The sequence below is a fragment of the Malurus melanocephalus genome, unplaced genomic scaffold (genome assembly GCF_030028575.1).
Source record: "Malurus melanocephalus ecotype Western Australia unplaced genomic scaffold, MMel_1.1 scaffold_127, whole genome shotgun sequence".
Classification (NCBI taxonomy): Eukaryota; Metazoa; Chordata; class Aves; order Passeriformes; family Maluridae; genus Malurus; species Malurus melanocephalus.
In genome coordinates this window covers 858,303-882,374 of record NW_026623359.1, presented here as the reverse complement: position 1 = coordinate 882,374, position 24,072 = coordinate 858,303, and the positions used below count along the sequence as shown (strand labels likewise).

The following is a 24,072-nucleotide window of genomic DNA, read 5'->3' as shown; positions in this document are numbered from 1 at the left end:
GCGCTGCTCCGCGCCGCTGCGCGCCCGGCCGGCGGCGGGAACAAAGGGCCGCGGGCTGAGCGCTCTCTCCCTGTGCCCAGGACGCGGCGCTGAGGCTGGTCGCCCGCCGCCGCCGCGCTCCCGCTCCCGCCCCCCCCGCCACACAAAGGCAGCCGCAGCTGGACGGGCGAGGGACCGCGCTCCACGCCAGGGCTCCGGTGCAGCGTCTCGGCTGGTCTTCTCCATACTCATGAACATACAAAGGTCAACCCCTATCACGATAGCACGATATGGGAGACCGCGGAATAAAACCCAGGATTTTGAAGAGCTCTCGTCCATACGGTCCATCGAGCCAAGCCAGAGTTTTAGCCCGAATCTAGGCTCGCCGAGCCCGCCGGAGACCCCGAACTTGTCGCATTGCGTTTCTTGCATCGGGAAATACTTATTGTTGGAGCCTCTCGAGGGAGACCACGTTTTCCGAGCCGTACATCTGCACAGCGGCGAGGAGCTGGTTTGCAAGGTAATGCCTCTCCTTGTTCTCCCCCCCGGGTTCTCCCCTGTCGCGTCTGGGTTTCCCGTGTCTTGCAAGGAGGGTGAGCACGGCCGTGTACCTCTTTTATTGAACAGTGGAGAGACAAAAGGCAGGGAGACAGGATTAAAGGCGCATCCTGTAACTTTTTCCTCTCTCCAGACAATGGCCACGTTATAGCGGTGGCCYGGAGCCAGGTCTGCCTGCTACTCGGGGGATATTGTTCTGGAAAGAGCCCTTCTTGAAGCAGGTTTTAACGTGAGTTCAGACCAGGAGAAAGCCTCATCTTCCCCACTCTCACTTTTCAAAATGGAGTAGGGAATCCCCAGCTAATTTTAAGGTGTTGGGACCTGCTGGCTTCCTCGATTTTTACTGCCCCCAATTCTGTGTGTTGGGGTACGGAAGAGGATGGAGAAGTGGGGGATGGGGGCAGATTGCCATCAGCTTTGTCCTAAAAGTAATTTAAAAAGAAAGAAGAACCACATGTAATTAATCAGCCTGWGCTCCCTCACGGTGGAGGTTGTTTGCAAACAGCATCCTCCCCCATTGCCCAAATGAGCAAGAATGAAACCTGCACACCTACGGTTTTTAGAAGCGCAGACAAAATAGCTATCCCACTCTTTGTAGCCTCGCGGCTTTTCTCTACCTCCTCCAATTTGCTCCTGCTATTAAAAGGTGAGCTGTGGGGAAAAAGAAATCCACATGTGTGCGCGTCTGTGGAAGGATGTTCTTCTCTTTTTGAGCTGAGGGAATATTATCCTTTGTTCCCAAATTGTGATTCTCATTGTCTGTAGTGAGACAGACTAACGTCCAGCAAACTGAGGCAGTACCCAGTAGTAGTTTTCATAACTACGTAGCAAATTGCAAGCTTGCAACACATGCTGCAGTGTTTGTATTGTTCCCAAAACACGGAATAATGCCAATTGGCAAATTTATAGTTGGAAAAGTAGATGTGTTATAGCTTACTAGAATTCCAGGGATTAATAATAGTGTTGCTGACTGTTCCATACTTTCTCATACTTGATTCATAAAAAGTTACGGACTAGGCTGTAGCAGAGAAGTGAAAATAATTACTCCCCTTGCTATTTGTGAAGATTGGAGTTCAGAGGGCAATTTAAATATGCTTACTGATTGAGTTATAAAACCTGATGTTAAGGCAGCCTAGGACTTCGTGTGATTATTTAGGGGGGGAAAAGGCCCACGGCTTTGCAAAGAACTAATATTGCATGCTGAACTGGATGCTTTGTTACTAAACTGAAATAGAACATGAGAATTTCCAGAATGAAAGCCCAGCTCGATGCARTAGTATGCTGCTGCACTCTAGGACATTGGCATCTTTTCATGAAATAAACAGATCCCACAAAGCTGCTGCTCTGCATGAAATTCTAGGTGAACTTGCATAGCAAGTGGTAAAGCGGGGGCTATGCGCTTCTTTGTTTCCTGTTTGGTTTGCAGGATTAAGGCACTGTTTTGATAACAGTATGAACAGTGTAACTGCAGCTCACAAAGACTGGGCTGTTATTTTTTTCCCCTTCCATTTAAGCTGTATGTTTTTGAGCCGATCCTGACATTTGAATAGTATCAGTTTTTCCATATGTGCGAGGCACTACTAGCTGTGCTCCAAAAATACGCTCTTAGCCWGGATTGCTGCTCTGTGAATACGCAGTTGTCAGTCCTGAACTCCGCTYAAATTTAACGTGCGCTTTAAAATGCCTGCAGTATCGTGACAACTATTTGTCAAGTAGCCTTCCGGCAAAGAGACCTGCTCTCTGGTATCTCACTGAAGATGCTCTTAGAGATTGCTTGCAGAAACATTGGGTTGGATAACAGACACATACTGATGATTCTCAGGATTCATTTGGCTGCACCCACTGGCTGTACAGATGCCGTTATTTGCTTCAAGGCTCTGTGGCATCCAAACAATGGTAACTTCTCACTTCCAATTCCCAGCGAGAACTAAATCAAACTGCAGCTTATTGGACATTTGCTGAATTGAGGCCAGGGATCTTAAAAGCTGGGATACAAAGAAGCCCTTTATAAAAGGTATTCGAGATAGTAGCAGTATGATAGTGCTTTCTATCTACCCCCTTTGAAACACAGTACTGGTACATATCCAGACCTACTTATTTAACATAGTCTGAGAACCACAAAATGTAACTAATTTACATTATGATAATCTGGTTTAGGAGAGAATTCTGGAAGGACATTWTTTCACATGAGGGTTTGAGCTACATGAATATTCCTGCTTACATTTTATTTTATAGCAGCTGCTTTGTAGAAGAGCCATTCACTTACAATGTACTAGTTRCAAGTTTTGAGATCCAAATGTCAATGAATTCTCCTCTGGAATGAATTGCACACCAGGGATTGTAGCAACACCCCCTCCCTGCCCTGGTTCTGCTTCCCTGGCGCACCATGTCACCAGAATGCCTCGGTGCTAATCCTCCCCCCGTAAAATTTGCTGGGTCTGCTTGGCAGTCTGCCTTTAAGGTTGTTTTTCCCTGTGCTGGGGTATGGCAGCACAGGTATGGGGTGAGGGGAAAAGGAGGTGTGTGAGGAGGGGGTGTCCCAATTTCTTKGGATTTGGGTCCTTTTCTGTGGAAGGAGTTTATTAGGATTGTGCTCTGAAGCATTAAATGATGCGGGTTTTGAAGCCTCAGGTTGAACTGTATCTTCGTTACTTGATTTTTAAAGCTTTTTAAAGCTTTAGAGAAATCAGGGAGAGATTTGCTTTTGGAGGGGATACAAACACCCACTGTTGGAACACAAATGCTGGAATACGGGAAGGAAAAAAAAAATAATTGCAGTTTAAAACAGTGGTTAGAGAACTAGACCAATTCTTGATTTTTAYATTTCATTCAAAGGACACACGACTACCTTAAATTCTTTTTAACGAAGTAACAAAACACCCATGACTAAGTTACATATTAATCRAATTTTTATGTTGGTGGAAATATTAATCCCTTGCTTTGTAGTCCTCTACARCAGGTATAATTAAAAATAAAAATCACTCCTATCAATACTTGGCTCATAGTCTCTTTTAGCACACTGACTTCTGTTGTTCTYAATGAAGTCTTTCATTTTCTTGTAATGTGGTCTTTTCTCAATTGACTCAAATACTGATTCATTCGTCATCACTAGATTATAGTAACTTTTTATATTTGGGTTTCCCAGCAGCTTTTTTYGTTCTTACAGCTCATTCATAAGATCACTGATAACATACTTAGTAGTAAAGGGACACTTTGCTTTTAATGGAGTACTTGATTGAAATGCAGAGAGTTCAGGGTGGTTTTGTCTTTGCCTTTTGAAGGGTGTTTGTCTGTGCTCCAACAGGCAGAGCTATTTCCCGGGTTGTCCTTCTGATCTTATAAACAGCCATTGTGGAACTGAGACTTGGAAAGTGAAAGTGACTTTGCTGTTTTTCAGAGATGAAAGAAAGGCAGGAAGTAAATAGGAATGGCAATAGATGATACTTTAAGCCTGAAAATCCTTAAGGCTTTAATGGGTTAATAAAATCAAAAGAGGCAGGCATGTGTATCAGGGTGGATTTAATGTGACAGCTTCTCTCAATACAAAGCACTGGCTGTATTTTTTTATGAGTTTATTTGGATGGAAAATAGAAGATAAACAGGTTTCCTTCTGAGTACTGCCCTTATACATCACTGGTCTTCACAGCTTAATTTAGATTACATTCTAAATTTGATCAGCTGTTAGCTAATGTAACTATGCTTGCTACCAGTTTTGAAGACTAGCCTTTCCTGTCAAGGTTATGTGTGTCTTGTGTGTGGGGTTGTGCAGTCTGCTTTGTCTTGTCCTCAGTGCCGTGAGCTTGTGACATCCTGTTTACATCAGTGCAGCTTTCAGCAGCAACATAAAATGTACTTAGAGATGGTTTTRTTAGCAGAATTAGGTGTACCATGACTTCACTGTCCTTCATGTCACTAACCCTGGCTTTACTGTCATTGTTCCTGCAGGTGTTTGATATTGGCTGCTACCAGGAGTTATTAGCACCATGTTTTTGTCTGCCTGCGCATAAAAATATCAACCAAATTACTGAAATAATTCTTGGGGAGACAAAAGCGTATGTGTTCTTTGAAAGGAGCTATGGGGACATGCATTCGTTTGTTCGTACCTGCAAGAAGCTTAAAGAAGAGGAGGCAGCCAAACTCTTCTATCAAATAGCTTCCGCTGTTGCACATTGCCATGATGGTGGACTGGTACTGCGAGATCTCAAACTGCGAAAGTTTATTTTCAAGGATGAAGAAAGGTAAGAGTCTCCCTCACTTGGCACCTGGGGGTGCCTGAGGTCTGATAGTTGGAGTTGCAGGACATTGTTCCCTTCGTTGTCACAGAAACATTTGTTTATCGTACACAAAAATACATTTTGCTCTGCAACCTGATCATGGGATGGATGTGCTAGTTMATCTTGTGGCTTAGGTTTTGGAGTAAAGTAAGTAGAGAGCACTGCTTGCATCAGTGCTTGGCCTCTGCATCTCCACCTAGAGGAGTTTCCTCATTCCTGATGGGGAGACATCWCCTGTGGGAAAGCTGTGAGGAGGTGTCTGGCGTAAGAGCTGCACTATCATAAATGCTGCTGGTGTTAAAAGGGGAAAGAGGATCCAGTATGTTAAAGAGGACTGGGGGCTGAAATGGCTCGTTCTAGTGAAGAGGCATAAAGAGGAAGAATAGTCAAGTGTTTTGTGTAGGACTGTTCTGAGTACAGCTTCTTGTTTTCTGTGCTAGAAGAGTTTGGAGGCTGCTTGTAAGAGTAGTATGTGGTCACTAAACAGCCTAAAACGGCCTTGCTCCGTGSGTGCTTGTTTGTAGTATCAGCTGTTGCGGTACTTGGGAAACTACCTTTTWTATTTTTTTTTCTAATAATAATATCTCCTCCCTATCACCCTCCTGTGTAAATGATTTGGGGAAGGAGTATGGGAAGACAGGGAAAGAAATAATCCTGGATGCTCTGGGTATATTGCTGAAGTGCTCTTTCTGACGTGGAGCTATAGCTATATTGTTGTACTTGTGGATATTCCTTATCTCTTTCTTCGTGTTTACCAGTCTTCTTTGTCTTGAATGATGAATTTATTTGCTATTTCCACATGAGGTACCAGAGCAATAAATACTGTGAGAATAGTATCAGGCCTTCCCAGAGTGATTAAATTGGAAGGTGGCCATTAAAAAAAAACCCAAACACCTAAATGGGAGCAGAGCCTGCGTTTGTGCTTCTTCCTGTCTTGGTAGAGGATGGGGAGATGTTTTTCCCTTTTAATTAAATCCTAAAAATTGTCCAAAAACTTGTTCAAACTGCTGCAGAGTGAAATGGATGTTCTGGAGAGCTTTGTTAAAAATAATCGGTGCATACCAATTTTGTTTGGGGGAATTAGAAGCAACAGCCAAGTTCTCCAAGTTCTCTACAGGCTCAAGAAGTCAATGATAGAAAAATTAGAAGAAACTAGTATACAATTCATTCAGAAAAGAGAAATTCCCAGTTTTAAAATAAAAATGACATCATAAAGATGACTGATCTATCCCATTTAAATATTCTCTACTTAAATTTTATTGCAGGCTGAGTTTTGCAAAGTAGACTTCTCCTTTTAATCTATTTACCGACTGGAAAATAAGACGTATTTTCACTTCTTAATTCTCTTCAGACAATTCTTTGCAAAGCAAATAGCTATTTCTTAGTTTTCTAATGCAGCCCCAATGTCTGATTGCCCTTTCAAGCTTTTCAAATAAAAAAAGGCTAAAATTAAACTAGCTTAATACCCGTTTATAGAGAAATGCAGAGCAGGTAGATAAAAACTGCACTTCCACAACTTTTACTCTCAGTTTAATAATTAAGCACAATTGTAGCGCCTCTGATGCAGATAAGAGAGAAACTTGTGCAAAATAGTTGAGAGAGTGATTGTTTTCTGTTGTAGCTGATAACGTCCTAATATTAAAGTGGATTTTTTTTTTCCCTGGGGGTATGTGTAACCTTGTGTGGTTTTGCATGAAGAACAGAACTTGGAAAAGCTCCTCCAAGGGAAGGCAGCGTGAGCTCAGAGCAGTGCAGTGGGAGCCGACGTAGGCCTGTGCTGACTGCTGTTGAACTCCTACCCTGCTGCTTACTAGGAACTGAATGCAACATAGGAGGCACAGGGCCAAATCCTTCAGCCACCCAAGAAAAGTGGTGCATACTGTAATAGCAGTGTTGGCTTTTATGAATGTTTTTAACGTAGCTGTTGTCTGCAAAATCACACTGTTACTCCCTTTTGAGCATTGTCTTCTAATTGTACAATAATTCACTTTAAAGGTCAAATAGGACTTGCTGGTTATTTTTAAGATAATCATAATGTGGTTTTCTTCTGGATGTCATGTTGGTTTGTAAGTAGGAAGGTATTGTAATCCTTTCTCTGCTAAATAAACAGAGATGAAATAATGTGAGATAGAAATAGAACCAAACAGCAGTGAGTGCCTTTTCTCACATCCTCTGATGATCATACTGTAATCAGTCATCACTTTCAATCTGCTGCTATATTTAGAACTGAAAAATCTGCCTGGTCCTCCTGAGTTCACAGAGGTGTTTGTGTGTTGCTTGCACCCCTCGGAGGTCCCGTGTGCCTGAGGCTGCTGCTGAGGATGCCTGTGCTGAGCAGCCCGTCCTTGAGGAGATGCTGTCAGCAGCAGTGCCTGGCAGACGGGTGCTGCACCATCCCTTGCTCTTTGGTGGTCACAATGAACCAAAGAGGGAGAGAAGACATAAAAACGATGTTCTGAGAAATGTGTGTGAACTCTGCTGCTGTGCRTCACCTGCTCTTCAGTGGAGCTCTTTCTTAGTAGTTCTTTTCCTATTTCTTCAAGGCTGTTTTTTCTGGAGTTCATTTTAGGTAGCTACTGCTTTGAAACTTCCTCTTCCTGAAGACTCTCATGACTTTAATTTTGTTAGAAGAAAAGATGGAAATCCAGCATGCAGGCAACACATGAATGGAAAACTTGTGCTTCTATTTTATTTTAAGATGCTTGTCTGCCGTTAGCTGAGAGCTGCCAGACTGGAGGAGCCTGAGGGAATGTGAAGGTTATATGGAAGCAGTTCCATTTGTTTAAAAAAGAAAATCAATTAAAATGTTTCTTWGTACATCTTCTTCCATTGATCCTAATGAGATCCCGGTAGTTCAATAAGAGCTCCTGAAGTTTTGCAACTGAGTCCATACAGTGTTGAAACGCCTTTTACCCCAKTCTTATTATCTGAATTACACCTGGAATTTGCAAAGGTTTAGGCTCCTGATGCAGCAGCAACATAAGTGCTCTTTGCTTCAACTAATGTCCCTGCTAAAAATGCGTGTTATTTGGATGTTGCAAATCAGAGTGCCTTGGGATGTTTGCAATGAACTGAGAGGTAGGAATGAGGAATAAAGTATTGTTGGAATCTGGTATCACTGAGCCTTTTRTTGGGGTCTTAATCTTACAAGAGGTGTTCACTTAATGTGCTAAATCAGAGGGACTGTGGTCATGTCTTACATTATGTGTATGTGTAAGTACATCAGCACTTAAAATGAAACTCAGAATTCCAGTGTGGAAMCAAATAGAACCAATTTGTGTTTCATGGTAATTTATAGTTTCTTTAAATCCTCAACTGCAGGAAGTTTGAAGATAGGGTAAATTGCRTTCCATAAAAATGATGTGTGCTGTTGCTACATCGGTTTTTTGTTTTGTATTTAAAGTAGTGTGGTTGTGGTTTTTAGGGGGAGGTGTGTCCGTGGATCCCTTTGTAAACTATAGGTGAAATAGCCAGTTTTGTAGATATGAAATTTCAGAGTTAAACTCCATAAACATGCAGCTGATTTTAATGGAGCAGAAGTTCTAAGACATTACACCATGGCTGGAAATGTTTTGTAAGGCTGGGTTAGCAAGCAGCAGCACATCTATTAAATGAGCGCAGTGGCTTCCAGAGCCCTGAAAATATGGAAAACAACACTGACTTGCCATTCTTGTCTCATCAGAATTTCTGAAGTACATCTAAGATATRTATACTTCAAGAATTAGGTCCTTAGACTTCAGAATGAAACTTGAATCCAAAACACTGTATAACCTACGATAAAAATGTGGTCTTACATGTTTTTTGCTTCCAGGCATGTTGTTAAATATTTTTTGTCCTGGGTATTAATCCGGATTGGTGTAGATGTTGTGAAGCTCTTGCTTTTGAGTATTTTATCTGTGTTCATGGCATGGTATTTACCGTTTTCCAGGTACAGCCTGTCCTCATATTAGGCCCTTGGGCAGAGCAACTGTGCCCTTCCCCTAGCTGGTGTCCCATAATGATGTTGCAGAACAGGCAGGTTTTTTTGGGTTGTGCTAAAAATAGTGCTATACACAGTATATAGCTACTAAAGCAGTTCATCAGTCTGATACATAGCAGATGCTTTGAGAAAGAGCCATCTGAAAGATCTCAGAATTAAATGAAGCATTTCTGTGTTGGTTGTTTCAATGGTTTGCTTAATACAAGAACATTTTTGCTGTCAGGGAATTATTAATTTCTTTAGTGCGTTTTTAAGCCTTTAATTATATTAAAATATTAGCTGTCGCAATATTTGAAGCTTAAAGACCTTGTACATTCATCATACTTGTTGAAGGGAAAATTAAAATAATTTTGGTATTTAGATATTGTAATTTTCCTGTATTCTTTGAGTAAATATGAGGCAGGTGGGATTCAATAAAAATAAATAGGACTTGACACTTTTTGCTCTATGCCAGGGGAATGCAGCCAGTACAATACACTAATTTAGAAAGCGTGTGCTAGCATAACATTTACTTGGTGCTTTTAGAATATTTTTTTTCCTCTGTAATTCCTCAGCTTTGAGTGGWGGATGCTTTAACATGACCTAGTTATGTTGTTTGCAATCCTTATGATACAAATCTGATCCCACAAAAAATACAACTACATATACCCACCTTTTTCCATGCAGACCTTTCATTTTCTTATARTTAGTAAATTTTCTCCCCAGCATTTGTCAAATTGTAATGTCAGCATCTTTTTCATAATGGAACTTGCTGTTGCCCTTACAATTCCATAGAGARCATGTAAGTTGATGTTTTCCCTAAGTCCTAAAAAGAAAGTCCTAAAGTGGAAGAAAAATCAAACTAARTGGGAGTGCTCTTGAAGTACCCAAAGATTTAGAAATAAAAACAGTCCTCATGTTTTTTGTCATTTAAGCACTTTACACTGCCCTGAATGGGGTCACAGGACCAAAGAGCACTAGTTCTTCAGTAGTGGAGAATCACAGGTCAGATTTCAAACCAGGAAATATTATTCCTAGAATATGGGAGGAGGGCGAATTTCTTCATGGGCAGAAATCTGCTGTCAGGCTTAGGGTAGAAGATGAAATGGTTGCACAACTGTTTTCCACAGAAGGGTTCATGGCCCCTTTGCCTTTATGTGGTTTGGTTCCTAAGTCTCTGTTCTCTCACCATGTTCYTGGGAGCAGCACTGAATTTGCTGGGTATGTGGTGCCCTTCCCAGCAGCATGAAAAAGGGAGGCTGTCTGCAGATGGTGAACATCACACCCGCCCTGTGAAGTGCGGAAATCTCCCCCTGAGGGCATAGATAGTCATAGAGGTTAATTGTTGYGCCTAAGGTTATGAATTAAAGCAAAAGCCGGGGAAGATTTGTCTGCTGGCTGGCCCTGGGATGGTGATGAGAGCTTAGATGGAACTTAAGGCAGCTCAAGGCTCTTCAGCAAGACCATGAGTGTCAAAAACCTTTGCTGTTGTATCCAGCACTGGAGTTTGCAGGAGGTTTTACCCCTGGACTTTGCGTGGCTCACAGAAGGGCCTTGTCTTTCCTTCACTTTCCCTGTTGAGGCAGGATGCTGTTGTATGAGTTGGCTGTCATGCCAGTCATGGCCAGTCCCTGAGATGCCCATCATGGGATTATCTCTCTGGTGAAAGGTTCTCTGGAACCAGATGTGTTTTAGGACATCTCAAATTGATGTCAACAGCTGGTCCTTTCAAAAACTTAAAAACCCCCATCCATAGACTTGCTGCAGAATGGTCCATGTTGACTTGTGAGTGGAGACTGAGGGTGTCTGTGGATGTCTGTGCTGGGGTGAGGGAGGCAGGAGCTCAGCTATCCACAGCTGCAGTCGATTGTCAGGGTGAAATTCTTCTGCTGCCTTCGCTTCTGATTGTCCTTATTATCACACTGGCAGATGACTTCAGGCTTGGGAGGGAGAGGAAAGGTGGAGAYTGTAAACAGGAGCCAACCTGAGGCKTGTTTAGTCTTAAGCACCKGCTTTTTGGTAGATGTGTATTGCTTGGAGACAGGATTGCAGACATCTAAGCGAAAGGTTTTCAGTGAGGTTGTGAAATAATGGTGTGGCTCTGCCTTAGAGATGCTGAGCCCCCGTCATAGGCTCAGAAAGTGCAGGGCTGTTTTGACAGTATGAAATTATGTTAACAAATTAAAATTGTGGTCTCCTTTCCCTGTGGAGCTTCATCATAWCTTGTATGAAGAAACCTAGAGAAGATGGGGAACACAGAATATGGTTGACAGCGCAGCCTTTTAAAACTCTAATCTTCAGTGTGATCTAGAGAGATAAAAGAGAGGTGGTGAAGTWGCTTCCCTGATCCAGATGCTTATCAAAAAATGGATTGCTCAGAGTATTGTAACTGAGCTCCTCTGTGGATGGGTCTCCCTTGGATTTCAGAGCCTGCACCCCAAAACATGCATCACTACCCTACCTATTCTGTGGGGAAATGGGCAATAAGGGCATGGAAGAAACTAAGTGTACAGCATACAGGACAGGCTGTTCCCAACAATCCTATTTGAGTGTTGTAAAGCTGAGGTCTTTGGGGCACCAGCCCTTCCTGGAGGTGACTCAGAGCATTTTTAAGTGGAATTCTGTCGGAAAAAAAAAACCAAACCAGCTTAAACAAGTTAAAAGCTGTAAGTTGCTGRGTACTGCACGTCAGGAGGGGGTGCAGGCAGGGCTGACTGTGCTGTCAGCATCTCTGCGGAGGAAGGGTGGGGGAGATGCAATTTTTAGAGGCTTCCTTGTTGTGCGGAAGTACCAGTGAGGGAATCTTCCCTTAGGAACAAGGTTCATCCTGTAAACCTGTGCTGCCTGCAAGTCCCAGTTGTCTTTCGAAACATATCCTTGAGCCTGTTTCATTATGCAAGAGACTGTTTGTCTAACAGCCTTTGTGCAGAGTTTGTTTTTTTCTTCCCCGAAGTTGTGTAGGATGTTCTGTGGTGAACTCCCATGCTCTGTGCTGTTACACACTGGAAAGGGATCTTTTGGTGAAAGGAGGAGGATTTAAATTGACGGCATAACATTTCCCCCTGCTCCTGTGTGCCTCTCTGCCCTGAAGGAGATCGGATAGTTGTGAGTTCAGAAGGAGCCTTTGCACCAAGCTGCAAATCATCTGCCCGGGGTTTTGTTACCGCCCTCCCTGTCTCACTGGCTCCCTGACGGCAGCCTGCTTCTGCATTATTTAGGAGAGATTCCCTTAGTTTAAAAAAAAAAAAAAATCAATTAGCAAAAGATAACTGCTTCCAGTGTCGAGCTTCCCTTTTATTTTTTTGTCCTCCTTGTGACTCTAATTGCGTGCATGCTCTTCTCATCTTTATGACGGGGTGTGAGCAACTGACCTCGATTAAATGACCTGTAAATTATTGGCCACATAGGAGCAATCCCTGGTCTACTGGGCAGTCAATGGCTTGAGTGCCTCTACCTAGGGAAAGGCTTTCCTGGCCTCTGTCAGAGTAATACTGAAATATGGAAGAACATTGCTTGGGTGCTTTCAGTTTTTACTGTTTGAGGAATATTGTGAAGCACCTGTARAAATCAGCATTTTATATTCACCTGCAGTTGTATTAATAAAATGGCAATTCAAACAGCGATGATGGTTGTTTCCTCATCTCTGGAGTCTGCAGCATGGGGTTTGTAAATCTGGATCATGTAACTTGACTGAGCCTAAGTAACAACTGGATGGTGTATCTGGAGTGTCCATAGCTGGATGRCTCCTCCAGTCTTTTCCCAAAGCAGGCGATTTGGCTGTCACGTGGGGAGTGTTGCTGTGCAAAAATTGTGGGTCYGGTCTGCATTTAGTGTTCCCAAAATGGGAAGGGTGGCTCAGCTGTTCAGGTGTTATTCCTCAYACAGATGGCTTTGGGGACAGACGAGAGGCAAATGCTTTCATTAATTCAGGTGCAGGCTCCTTCACTACTGACTGCTTATTCACTGCAGTAAAGATACTTTCCTCTGAAACACTCAGACTGTCAGTTGTTCTCTCTCTACTTCAATGTTCCAGATTTCTTTTTCCCTCCTCCCTTCTGGGTTTAGAGCCCTCTGAATAATTTCACTGATTTTGGTATGGAAATTGTGTTTGGTTTTGKATGGCAAGTGTGAATGCTGGATTCTTAGATCACTGGCTTCAGTGTCAAAAGACAGGATAGCAATTTGCAGGTAGTCCCAAAGCTCTGCAGGGAAGAATAATATGAATCCRTCAGAAAAAGGTGTGGGATGTGCAACAAAGGCAGAGGTGAGTGCTAACTCCGGAGGTTGCATTGAAGAATCTTCTGGAAGACATTTAATTGATTAGCTTTTGTTACATTACTGAAGAGCAAAGTCTGAATGCAGTCAAGTAATGAATGGCATATTGATAAGAAACTCAGAGTGGTATTGTTTTTCATGGGTTTCCCTGACGGTTTCTATGGGGACAAAGACGCATTTCCCGTCCGAGTGCTGCTGCTGCCCTCTGATTGCACTTCTGTGGTTTCATTCACCAGTAATGGGAAAGCATTCATAGGCAGAATAGCTTCCCCTTTTTAAATAGCCATGATTCAGGGTTGTATTTTTTTTTAATGCATTAAACTAATGCAGTGTTTTATCAATGATCTGATAGATGCATAGTGCTTTTTTTCCAAGTACTTATTCAGGGTCTGCATTAAAACTTGRAATTATGTATTGTAATTACGTAAGCATTGGCAAAAGTCTTTGTTGTCCTATAGTATGTATACAAAGTGATTCTCATCCAGCTSTGGAAGTAGTTTACATTTGAACTTAATTAAGTTAAGGGATTAATTTTAAGGGATTAATTTTGTTGCAACTGTTTGTCAAGCTCAAATGCTGGTGCTTTTGAAAACTTTTTTGTCTTGTGARGATCCTTTTGTTGACTAATGTGAGTTAATTATTTAGACAAGGAGAGTTTTTWAGAGAATTATTTTTGTTTGTCATTTTTCTTCTCTGTGATGGGAGCACTTCAAAGTTGATTGTGATTTTACATCTTSATGTTTGGTTTTGTCCGTCCTTTGCCTAACAAACGTCAAATTTCGGATTGTCAAGTTACTCTGCAGCTGGATGCACTCCCCACCCTTTGCCGTGGAGGTTCTGTGTTCTCAAAATCGACTTGTAGTTTTCAGGGTTTGTTTGTTGTTGTTGGCTTTCATTCCTTTTCCCGGGTACTTGATTTTAATGCTTTCTGAGAGAGAGCATGTGGGGGAGAGAGATATTTTTTTCTCATTCAGCATGTCTCCGCATTTCTGGGTATTTAGACTTTGCCTCCCCTTTTTTCCCATTCCCCTCCATATTCCCTGCCTGCTGTCTCCTCAAAAAAAAAAAAAAAAAAAAAAAAAACCAACAAAAAACAACAAAAAAACCGCAAAACCCAAAAACCAAACCCGAAAGACTCACTGGCTTGCAGAAAAAGGAGCTCTTTTAGGAAGTGCTTGAAACGCGGAGGAAGGGAAGCCCAGCAGAGCTGGAAGCTGTTTCTCACCGAGATAGGGTGCTGTGCACTGGGAAGCAGCAGCTCCTGAGCCAGGCTGCTCCTTTCTGATTGCCTTAAAGATGTGAAGTTGTTAAAAGGGGAAAGAGCGTGGCCGTGTCCTCCTGTGCAGACCCCAGTAGTGCTCCGGCTGCGGGGCTGAGGTGGATGAAGTCCCCTGTCCCTGAAAATGGGCTGAGGTGGTGAAGTCCCCTGTCACTGAAAATGGGCTGCAGGGGAGCTCAATGAGAATGGGCTGAGGTGGATGAAGTCCCCTGTCCCTGAAAATGGGCTGCAGGGGAGCTCAATGAGAATGGGCTGAGGTGGATGAAGTCCCCTGTCCCTGAAAATGGGCTGCAGGGGAGCTCAATGAGAATGGGCTGAGGTGGATGAAGTCCCCTGTCCCTGAAAATGGGCTGCAGGGGAGCTCAATGAGAATGGGCTGAGGAGGGTGAAATCCCTGTCACTGAGAATGCGCTGCAGGGGGGCTCACTGAGAATGGGCTGAGGTGGATGAAGTCCCCTGTCACTGAAAATGGGCTGCAGTGGGGCTGTCCAGCCCCGGCTCCGGCTGCAGGTGAGGGGTGCTGAGCGCTCTCTGCTGCCGGCTGTGTCAGCCCAGACGGCCCTTCCCGTGCTCTCTGTGCTGCACGGATGGAAAACACGCCTTGTCATCCGTGCAAGGGCACCTGACTTTGCGAATGAAACGGGGAGCACCCGAGGTGTGTCTGGGTGTCAGGGGAGGGGAGRAAGCCTTGCCCAGACCGTGCACGGTGTGAGGGGAGGGGAGGAAGCCCTGCCGAGGCCGTGCTCGGTGTCAGGGGAGGGGAGGAAGCCTTGCCCAGACCGTGCACGGTGTGAGGGGAGGGGAGGAAGCCCTGCCGAGGCCGTGCTCGGTGTCAGGGGAGGGAGGGGAGGAAGCCGTGCCGAGGCTCAGGAGGTGCAGGCCCCGCGCTGTGCCCGGTGCTGCGGGAGCCATTTCACTGCTCGCACCTTGCACGCAAGGGTRTTCCTGGTGTGAAGCTTTGGGGAGGAAGAGGACTGAAGGTTGTGGTTTTGTTTAATTTGGGACCTTTTGTTTCCTCAAAGCCTGTCAGCTCAGCAGGATGAAAAGCCTSGTTGGAGTGTTTTCTTCATTTGCCCACAGCTTAGAGAGGAGCAGGCAGATAAGGGCCAGCTGCTGTTCTGTGTGCTCGCTTAAACAAAACCTGCTGTACCGTGCGGAGCGTGCAGCACCTTGCAAGGAAAGCAAGACGGGGATGTGGCTTTTCTGTGCTGCCGTTGTTTTATTATCAAGAAATTATTTCTTCACTTGGAAAAAAATATGAACTTTTGACACCTTTCAGTCCGTTCCCTGTGGTTTTGTACCGTGTCTGTTGTAGGAAATGAGAGATTAGGGAATTCCAATAATTTTATGTAATATAAAAGCTTCTTATTGAACTGTTTTTCTAAAGTCTTTGGCAACTCCCAGAAATGTAAAATAGGATAGGAAAGTAAACAACATTTCCCTGTGCTGTTGACACTGGGATGGCATGCGAGTGTGTGTGTGGGGGTGAATTCCCTCCTGGAAATTGTTTATAAATAGCCTGCCCCACTCCCTGCGTGTGTGTGTTCTGCTTCTGTTAGTTAGCAGGAGTGAGTCGATGCTTTCCTGTCTGGCAATTCAGTGACTTAATGCATGTTTGAGTAGCTGGCCTCAATGTTTTATTGCTACACATGCTTTTCTGTGGAAAAACTGAGGTGGGCAATGCAAATGGAACCACAACTCATGTCCCTGCCTTCCCTTTCATTTCCTCTTCTCTGTTCTCTGCCCTCTTTGGCATGTTGTTTTCCTCTGGGCGTTTCTCCTTGCTGCTCTCCCTATGCTGTGCAGGTGCAGGAATGTGTCAAAGCTGAGCACTGTGAAAGGACTCTTCTCAAGTCACTCTCCTGTTGTGGACCTTCTGCTTTGTGTACAGAGGGAAATTGCTGTGGTCCTTGTAATTGTAGTTTAGTTTCTCCTTTCAGCCCACTTCCTGTGTGAGGCATTGCTGCTGTAAAGTATTCTTTGAGTGCTAATGACGGGGTTATCCSTGGCCAAAAGTGCTGTTAGGCTGGCAGTGGTAAATAATGAGGAAGCAGGTGTGTTGAGCAAAGCCCATCAGCCCTGAGCTGGAGAAGCAAACACTGGCCTGTTTCAGGAGAGAAGGAGYTACCCTGACACACTGTGCTTGGGAGCCAGGTATTTGGAGTTATGTATTTATGACTTCCTCTTTTGGGGCATGTTGCCAGAGGGGCTTTCACCTCAGCTAGTAAATGTATGTAGCTGTTGAAAAGGTGCAAGTGTCATGAGAGTTTATGGCACAGTTGCCTCTGGAGTACTCCATGGAGTAAAATGCGCTTCTGTTGGTTCAAAGAAGATAGAGCTGAGCTGCCCTGGAACTAAGTCTAAGCCAAAGCTGGCCCAGATGTCTTTCGCAGCTCAAGATCAAGCAATGTTGTCATCAGTAAACATTTAAGAGACAAGGCTCTCCTTGTCTATTAATGCCTGTTAAATTACGTGCTTTCGTCAAGAGATGCGAGTTCTGCTTTCTGGGATGAAGTTCAGTCCCTGCCTGTAATGTCTGTGGTATGAGAACGTGGCCATGACACAGGACTAGGAGTGATCATAACAAACCTRTGGGGTTGAGGGATGAGGGCAATAATATCCAAAGTTGAGTTATGACCCCAAATTGTTGAAAGTCTGCACTACTGCTGGGTCACTCTGCCATCCCAAGGCACTGGACAAGCCCTGTTGTATTGTAGTGATTTTTGTTCTCAAAACCATCCATTGCTGGGAAATAGTCTAAAGGGTACTTGGTAATCCTTTTGGTGCCTCCAACAGGGACAGGTTTTTAAATATAGATACAGACCTTAGCAGTGAGAATTGAAAGGAAGGAAAGGTTATGTTCATCTAGTGCTGTGACAAGCAGCTCTGCATCATTTTTTTCTGCTCCTGTGTGRTATCCATAAGGGAGGAAAATTCTCTTGCAGAGATAATTACTGCAGCACAATGACAAGTTCACAGTGCTTAGCAGGCAGCAGGAGTTTGCAGTCTAGATAAGGCATCCCTGTCATCTCTGCAAGTCCTTTGCCAGCTTCTCTGTTCATTCCAGTGCAAGGAGCTCCTCTGGCTCGACTGGGTAGATAAGCTTGCTGTTAATCTTGGCTTTCAGCTCACCTGATCTCCCTTTGCYCAGAAGTCTATTTGGGAAGCCTGAAATCTGTTAGAAGTGCTCTTTCTTATTTTTTGTTAAAATTGCTGGGGCAAAGGAAAYGGTTGGTTGGTCAGAGGGATCATTTAGAGTCAGTGTGGCCATTTTATTACTGTTAAACCTTGTGGAATTAGAGGTGTAAGGAGTGCAGTTGCTAGCATGAAGGTTTAAAAATAACCTTGTGTATTTAGGACTGGTTTGAATTTGGGCATSAATCCTACATGGGTACATTAGAGTGCAGCCAGCAAAGAAAAGGTTCTGAGGTTTGTGTCTCCTTTGGAAATCATGTCTGTGTAAAATTAACCAAAGCATGAATATGGCAGTTCCTTTTTCTCTTTTTAGGGGATAAGCCTATTAATGAGTTTCTTGGACATAACTGTATTTGAAATCTTGTGGCCATATGTGTKGTAGTATTCCCCTACATGTTTCTAATATCTCTGACTAGTATGGAAGAGACAATATCAATTATCTGTAACAACTGCTGCGAGTGGGATTTTAAACTGATTCGCTTCTGTGGTTGTCATATTTTGTAGGGTGTGACTGTTACAAGCAAGTAATTGCAACAGCCAGAATTTGTGTTTGATGTTTGCTTACCTTGATAGTGTTGTTTTTTGTTCTTTTGTCCGCAGGACTAGAGTGAAATTGGAAAGCCTAGAAGATGCTTATATTTTAAGAGGAAATGATGACTCTCTCTCTGATAAGCATGGATGCCCAGCCTATGTGAGTCCAGAGATCTTGAACACAAATGGCAGCTACTCTGGCAAAGCAGCGGACGTATGGAGTCTAGGTGTCATGCTTTATACCATGCTAGTTGGACGCTATCCTTTCCATGACATTGAGCCTAGTTCCCTCTTCAGCAAGATCCGTCGTGGGCAGTTTAACATTCCAGAGACTCTATCCCCTAAGGCAAAATGCCTCATACGTAGCATACTGCGTCGAGAGCCATCAGAAAGGCTGACTTCACAGGAAATTCTGGACCATCCATGGTTTTCTACAGATTTTAATGTATCGAATTCAGGATATGGTGCTAAGGAAGTATCAGATCAGCTGGTGCCTGATGTCAACATGGAAGAAGACTTGGACCCATTCTTTAACTGAGCACAAAGACTGGTGTTCAGAAGGTACCCAACCTGGAGATGGACACATGAAGGAGCCCTTCCTGACCGCGTTCAATCACATCCTGCATCAGCCTAGCTTGGTAGCAAAAGACACTCAGAGTTCCTCGGATTGAGAAGGAACCTCCACAAGGAGCTAATATAACAAATGTAGCATGGGGACAGATTGGGGGGGCGGGGGGAGCTTGCTATCAGGTTAGATTGATTTGGAGGAGAAAAGGCAGCATGGAGCAATTGTAGCTTCTCACCTTTTTGGAGCCAAGGAGACTGCACATGCCAATTCCGGTGCAGCTGTATCACTCCTGTTTCTGTTCCATTCAAAACAGTGGTAACTCATGACAAATAGAAACTTTTTTGCCTCAGCTCACATCTTGGCATCGCACTGTTAGATATTTAACTTCAGCCATTATTCAGGGAAAATACAATTGGCTAACTTTTTTAATCAGATGTCTAGTAATTATTGGGATTAATATAAGAAAAAAATTAGGTGCACAAAGACGGACATGAAAAGTGGGTGCTAAAAACAAGCAAAATTTCAGTTCATGTCTCTTGATAGCTATTTTCAAGTCATTTCTTCTAAATAAACTACTTAATATTCTTGTCAGGAAATGACATTTTAATGCTTTGTTCCCTTAAGGGGAAGTAACTGTCATTTAACAGGCTGTTCTGTTTTGTGTCAAATGGTTTGTTGCAGGAAGCTATTATAACTCGAACTTCCAGATGCATTACTGCTATAATAGGGGGGAAAAAAGACAAAAGGAGAAAACTGTATAACTTTTTTTTTTAAAAAGATATGAGATACTGGCTTCCATATCTGCCATGCTGCACGTGTATGACTAGAGAGGGCAGAAAGCCCTTTACYGTGTCTTTATCTGAGAACCAATCTCTTCTTTACTGACTGGCCCACGTGTAAATAGAGGGCTCTTTATTATTGAGGAAGAGTATTGTGGGTTTTTTCTTTGAATTCCTTTAAACTTGGGAAAAGAATTGTTTGGTTTTGATTTTTGTTTATGTCCAGACTAAGAAATAAGAGGGTATTAATAAGCTGAACATTTATATTACAGATATTCCTCTTGAAACATACACAGTAATATGCACCTTTTGTATTGTCAAGACTTATTCTATTTATTGAAGAAAATGTCACAGTAGTGATGTATTAAGCCAGTACTTCAATTACGGGTTGACTTGGGATGACATGTTACATGCTGTAGTTAACACACTTCTTTTCTGTTCAGGTATTTCTGTCCCTAAATAACTTTTTATTTAGCTTCTTTTTTTTTCTAGATAGCTTTATTTGATTTAGACTGGCAAATGTTTTTATTACTGCTTTTATATTGCTGTATGATATTGAAATCTCTTGGCATAAATATTTGTGTTTCCAGTACCTCAGTTGTTCTGATATTACTGCCTGTATACGTTTTGTGAAGTGGTCATGTTTTTTGGGTAGGTACATGTGGACTCTGTAGTATGTAAATGTTACTTGAATTTGTGCTTAATTATAGTATGTGGCATGTGCGTACAGCTACTTGGCATTTGACGTATGGATGCTATTTGCCTGCCTTGCAGGAAAGTTATGGTCCCACTCTCAAGAGGATGTTTCACAGTTCTTTATCAAGAGACAAAGCTAGCTGCAGCTGACCTGCCTTGGTTCTATTTTGGTAACTAAGAATATAAAGGAGTAATGTTTTTACACTCTGAAGATGGTGCTGTGTCAAGAAGGACTTTTTTTTATTTTATAAGTACCTTATAGGAGGAAAGATTGGTGATGTGCATGGTGGGGTTTTACTGCCTCTGGTGCTTTGTCATGTATTTGGTTTAATGTTTTTGTCCTAATCTCTTCAATAAATAAAATTGTGCATATTTAACTAAACTTCCGTGGTGAAGGTGTTCTTACTGAATGTCTGAGGTGCTACAGGAGTTTGCTCCATTAGGATCATTCAGCTGATATTTTTTGTGTTGCTGACAGCTCTTGCTAGTCCCATGAGCTGAGAAAACTTAGYACTTGTATTTATTTACAAGGTAACRCTGTAAGCCTTTTCATCAAAAAATTTACCATTTGCTATGAGTAAAATTGGCTTTTATTTTATTTTCCTTTGGCTTGTCCCTGCCTCTTGCCAAGCCCATTTACCTTCTAAAAGAAGGGTACTAAAATATGGTGAGAACTGTGGTGGTGGGATGATGAAGAGAGATAGTAAAATGGAGCGAGCTGGTATTTGCACTTTCCAAAATCCCAGGGCAAAGTGCAGTCTTGCATTTGCACCTCAATTCCAGAAAGGATGGATCCAAACTAGCACCTCCTGATTTAGTATCTTTTATTTAAGGCTAGCCTGTGTTTCTGTCGCTCACCTTAATAATTAACAGATGCAGGTAGTGACATCACAGAGCATGTTGGGGTTGTAAGGTGGTTTGTGAATGTGGAGTAGGACAGATGAATCCTGGTCTGTTAAGACRCTTTGAACTGGGCTTAGATTTGAACCAAAGTGCAGGCTGTTTCCAGCACTCTGTAGTTTGAAAAAGCTATAGGTGGCTGACTGTCACCCCTAAAGAACCCCTCCCAACCCCAAAACTCCCCATTGTAAAATAAAGGGTATTGCACCAAACCTGGTGGCACAGGGCTTACTGTCAGCCCCTCTAACTTCGAACTACATGGTATCATCCTAGGTAATTCCTGGTGTGTGTTTGAGTTGGTAAGTTGAGAATGAAAGCTGTTGATTATAGCACCAACCAGAAATGTTATTAACATGTAGAAACACTTCAAGAGCAGTTTTTAAATGATCTGTATGCCTGCAGCCAAAGTTTAAATTATTTGAAATTCTTTCAAATCAAACTCCCACAATAAATGTGCTTTATAGAAAAAAAGCAGATTGTAATCAGTCATAGAGAGAAGGGGAGCACTGAGGATTTCCCTCTCCCCCACTAAAACTTATGTGAACAGCTTCTGTTCTGTTTGGGTGGAAGTAGTTAGACCTTATTTTCCAGCAACCTGCATGCTTGCTTTTTCACTGCCAGTAATTATACGAAAAATGCAGCTGACTAATGATTGCTCGTTTGCAGTGAATATTTTATTTGAGGATAAAGCTTTCTTGGTGTTGCTGCGGAGGAATCCTTTGGCAGCTAAGTCAGTTTTATAAAATGCTGAAGGGGTGTCTTGTTTTTGGAGCTTCCTTGTTCCTAAAGCCAAACCCAAGAGGGGGATTTGTCATTCTGATTTCTGGCTCGTTTTTTTATTTTTCTTTTTTATTTCTGCTTCGTGAGCACTGCTAGTTGAGYATACTGCTTGCTGCAGAAATGCTTGGACAGCTTTCTTAGTGCTGCTCAACCCTTAATTTGGGTAGCAACTGCAGTGGGATTCAGGATTTTGCTGAGCAGACTGTCAGATAGTTTTAGCTGCCTCTCAATCCTGGGGAAAAGGATGATCATCTCACAACTGTGCAGGGTGAAAAGCCATGTCTATAAACAAAACCATTTCCCAGAATATGACCCCATGGCAGGCTTTGGAAGCCCTCAGCCCCTCCTTCTCCTCTAAGCCTCCCAACTGAAAAAAATAAAGTTTTGGGTCTTTTTTTACTACTATATTACGTATTCTGTCAGTGCACTGATGTGATTTCAAGCTGCAGGCTTTTCTTTAGGACTGCACAAACAAGTGACAATTATTCCTTTGGCACCATGATGTCATATAACCTGATCCCTGAGCTTTGTTGAGGTGTGCATGTGTTACGGAGATAAACAAGTCAATTAAAAATGCATTCTCTTGTAGAGGATAACCTAGGTAGTCTTGTGTTTCTGGAAAGAAAAAATAAGCACAAAAAGCCAACTCAAGACTCTTGAACCCCCAACTGTGCCTTCCTGGCAGTTGGAGAGGAAGGGAATGAAATGTGATGCCAAGGAAAAATTATTAAGGGAAAAAAGTAATACTCTTCATCCTGAAATGATTGTGTTGAAATTTGGAAATGTATGAGTGAGCTCTGTGACTAATAGCATAATGAATACCAAAAGAATTAGTAATAATCAGGTCTTTATTCTTGAAGTTTTAGCTAAGATTTCTATGAAGAACTCGCTAATTTAATAAGTGACAGTCTAGCTAACAACTTAACTAGCTTGTAACTTCCCTATTCTTACAGTAGAAGCAAATGTTGAAAATTGGTAACATGATGAGACAAATTGAAATCAAAGTGTAAGTAAAGTGGGGTTTAAATGACCTGTAATATGGCGTAATTCCCCTGGAACAGGAGAAACAGCTGAGGAAAATTTCTTAAGAAAACCCAAAAAAGAAACAAAACAAAAAAAAAAACCCATAAATCAGGCCAGTTGTACCAGTGACTTGTTTTTCCCAATGTCCTTGACAGCTACATTCTTGGTACCAGTTTCCATGCCTCCATTTTGGCTTTTTTGACATCTGAATAAAGCACATGTGGCTATTAGTGTGAAATTTTGATCCTCTAGTGATACCTCGCCAGAGGCCTCTATACAAGTTTGAAACTCTAGGCCATGTATATTGGTGAGTGTGTGCAAATATGTAGAAAAATACATTTACAGTGATGGTAGTATAAATTCTGAGAAATTAATTTGATATTATTTGCACTGATGTAAATGAGTGGAATCCGTTTAAGGGACTAAATAGGCCTGACTTCTGTGCTGAGAGTGTGATTTATTCTTTATATTACTCAATTTAAATTTGTTTGGACTCTTCACAAAAACTATCTCAGAGCAGGCGTTGATCCCATTGTTCTGATTCTCCTGCCTGCTTTGCTCAGCATCTGTAGCCAGCAGCGCAAAAAGGAAATTGTCTTGGCATGGCAGCTTGTGGAAAGTAAKAGGTTATCTGCTGCTGTGCTCATTTCTGCTCAGGAGGTTAAAGCATTGCAAAGCTGGTGCTGACATCATTCCAAGCACACAAAAAGCTGACGTCAGTTGCACAGTCTATTGCAAGGTGTTTATCTCCATCTGATTAGGCTGGCAAAATGTGTGCTGAGAAAGCAGAACACAAAGAAGGAAACTCTCTTTGTCCATGCTTCCCACTCACCCTGACATCGAAGTCTGTCCTGGAAAGACTGAAACACGTTGATAAGCCCCCTGCAAAAATCTGTGGTGCTGCCACTGGGCTGGACTTTTTCCCATCTAAATCACCAAGCATCAGTGCTGAGCACACAGTTCATTGCAGGTGGCTGTTGGGCAGCCCCTCCTCGCAGGGGAGTCCAGATCTGAACTTCTGGYGTTCTTAAAGCCCATCAAAGTGACAGAATAAGAAGGGATGCTATGACACAGAGTATRAACGCTCCTTTTCTGCCTGCTCACCTAAGTGTATGTGGGTCAGCAGAGAATTGCTGCTGGCTGCCTGGTGGGAGGCTGCTGGCTCTGCCTGTCCCCTGCCTGCAGCCTCTGCCCATTTCCCCAAGTGCTGCCTCATCTGCTGACCCTGCAGAATGTGCAGACAGCACCAGCTGCTGCCATGGGAGCCCCAGCCAYGC

At 42.8% G+C, this 24,072-nt stretch overlaps 1 protein-coding gene across 1 annotated transcript in view; it reads left to right on the top strand.

Annotated features, from left to right (window-relative positions):
• TRIB2 (tribbles pseudokinase 2) overlaps positions 1-20,474 on the top strand; it is a 21,281-nt gene extending 807 nt beyond the window's left edge. The window contains exons 2-4 of the mRNA XM_057370476.1: positions 81-499; positions 4,483-4,775; positions 18,119-20,474. Coding sequence (XP_057226459.1) covers positions 230-499; positions 4,483-4,775; positions 18,119-18,587 — 1,032 coding nt within the window. The 5' untranslated portion in view covers positions 81-229 and the 3' untranslated portion in view covers positions 18,588-20,474. The remainder of the gene's footprint in view (positions 1-80; positions 500-4,482; positions 4,776-18,118) is intronic.
• Positions 20,475-24,072: the final 3,598 nt, after the last annotated feature.